Source organism: Triticum urartu, chromosome 5A (genome assembly GCF_056163025.1).
Source record: "Triticum urartu cultivar PI428250 chromosome 5A, HENAU_Tu73, whole genome shotgun sequence".
NCBI classification, from domain to species: domain Eukaryota; kingdom Viridiplantae; phylum Streptophyta; class Magnoliopsida; order Poales; family Poaceae; genus Triticum; species Triticum urartu.
The window spans coordinates 681,239,048-681,241,505 of record NC_141877.1 but is presented as its reverse complement, the minus strand read 5'-3'; the positions used below and the strand labels follow the sequence as shown (position 1 = coordinate 681,241,505).

Sequence of the window (2,458 nt, the reverse complement as noted above, 5' to 3'; positions counted from 1 at the left end):
TTGTTTGTACATCTTTGCATTCATGCATGCTAAAAACCGGATTTTTTTTTGCCACCAACCAACTATGTTGTGCAATTGATTGTGTATTACATTGTTAGGGTAAGATGGTCATGCGTTGAAGCTTCTAGAGACATGGCACCGCACTAATTAAAAGAATAACATACAATATGACAAATAACGAGTTGACTGAAGTTTTGATACGAACCACTGATGTATAGGTCTGATTTCAATAAAGAAACCTTAAATATTTGTAGACAAGGAGATAGAGAAGGGAGGGGTGCGGAGGAAAGGAAAAAAATGGTAAAAAAGCTTTTACATGAGGCCGTAGATACCAATTCCACTGGACTTTCATCTTAAATAACAAGGCTTTTACAACCAACCTAAGACACCTTACAGGAAAAATTCCATACAATAATTTTTTTCAAGAATTACTTTTTGTACACATTTGCTTTTTATAGTTTACATTGCGTGCCAATGCTAATAGTGCCAAATTAACTCAAATAGTAGTTCATAACATGCTAGTTATAATATAAATGGGCTTGCTAAAACTCAGTCGACTGAAATTTAACGAAGTCCTATTCAACCTTGCAGCATTTTGTCCCATTGCTTGCAACTTTTTTTCTGTCAGTTTGCAACATCTGTCATGCTGATTGTAGCATGTTGTCCCTCGTCGATTGTAGCATGTCATCTCACCGGTCACAACATCCTCCATTGACGGTTGTAGCAATTTTACTTGGAACGGTTGTCGTATAGGTTGTCGTTGCTTGCAGTACTGTTGCAACATTTTTCATCGCCATTCGCAGCATCTAGCACCACAACTATGCTGACGTCATTAGACTGAGACTTGACTGAGTTCTAGACAGGCCGTAATATAAAAGCTCTCCTGAACGAAAGTAAAAAAGGCAATCACATGGTACTCACTCACACATCACATCTTTGTGAAGAAAAAGGTGGAAGGTAGATGTTGGACGCTGAACGGGCATCACATATGCATGGGCGCCAAGCACGGCCTGTCAAAAAAGACGCCCATGAGTCATTTCACACTCTTCTCTTCACAATCACGCTGGTTCCATGCATTGCACTAGCCAGCACCGTTGGGCAACGCGATCAGTGTGCTGGTGTCCCTTGGCTTGCCACCCTATATACTAGCTACTGCGTACTTGATTCTTCATCCTTCATCGTTCACTGTTCTAGTCTTGAAGAGAAGAGATGGACGGATCCACCGTCAACCGACTCGTCATCCTGTTCCTCCTCGTACTTGTCCTCGCCACCAGCAACAGCGAGCATGGACACGCAGGAGCCGTTGATGCGGGCAACGTCGTCGTCGTCCGGATTCGGCTAATCGGCCGCGGCCCGGATGACAAGACCACCATCGCCGTGCAGAGACACGACCTCTCCTTCGCCGGCTTCACCGATGGCAGCGGCCATTGGCACGCCTTTCCTGGCCTTGAGCATCTCTTCCCCACGTCCACGACGCTCCCATTCGGCAGCAGCTACAGCGACCTCATCGGCGGCCTTGCGAACCTGCCGGGCGTGCCGCTGGGGCGGGAGGCCATGCTGGAGGCCATCCGCGTGCTCGCCGCCTACCGCCCCGGGGCCGACGTGCAGCCGGTCAAGCGGGCGCTGGCGGCGATGAAGGTTGTGATGTGCGAGGCCCAGCGGGTGAGGCCCATCAAAGAGACCCTCAACGACGGATGGGACACCGGTGCCCGCGTCGCCCCCGAGCACCTGCCCTACATCGAGCACTGGGACACCATGTCCTATGAGATCCTCCGCTCCAACCTTACGGGCAAGTGGGACGGGCCCTTCACCAAGATACTGGAGACGGAAGCCAACATCCGCAGCAAGGAGGAGGCGCTCGCCGTCGTCGGGGTGCTCCGGAGCGTCGACTTCGAGCAAGTGATTGAGGCTCACGCTTCGCCGATCTAACCTAGAGTGAACCTTCGTGCTCATATGCATGCAACTCGTCTATCGCAGCTTCTGGAGTCGATGTTTGCTTCACGTTCGTCTTAATTAGCTGGTGGGATAATATGCATGGTTTCAGCTTGCTTACACAAGTATGTTGTTTGAGGCTTTCAGCCCAATGTCTCAAGTAATTTATATTTTCAAATCTATTCAGAAATGCTAAAACTTCTGCAGTCCAATTTACTTGAGCAGCCTCGCCTACGTACTAATCATGCTGCTTAAGTAGACGCTATTTATGGGCGACATGCTGAAACTCTGATAGAGATAGGAATACAACGAAAATCACATCAAGAGGGTATTATCAATGCCACTAATTTATTCCTTCGTAAGAAACTTACTTTTGCAAAAAATTGACTACATTACCAGAATGACGTACTATTAGGCCGTCGGCATAGGCCAGTTTCCTGTCGGGATAGGCCTATGCCGACGGCACCCAGAGGCTGCCACGTGTCCACATGTGCCGATGGCCCAGCCGTCGGCATGGGCACCCAGA

The 2,458-nt window shown here is 48.6% G+C and overlaps 1 protein-coding gene across 1 annotated transcript; it reads left to right on the top strand.

Annotated features, from left to right (window-relative positions):
- Positions 1–753: 753 nt before the first annotated feature.
- LOC125511659 (60 kDa jasmonate-induced protein-like) lies at positions 754–2,086 on the top strand. The gene has a single exon (XM_048677083.2). The coding sequence runs from the start codon at positions 1,210–1,212 to the stop codon at positions 1,927–1,929; it is 720 nt and encodes a 239-aa protein (XP_048533040.1). The 5' UTR covers positions 754–1,209; the 3' UTR covers positions 1,930–2,086.
- The last annotated feature ends 372 nt before the right edge of the window (positions 2,087–2,458 follow it).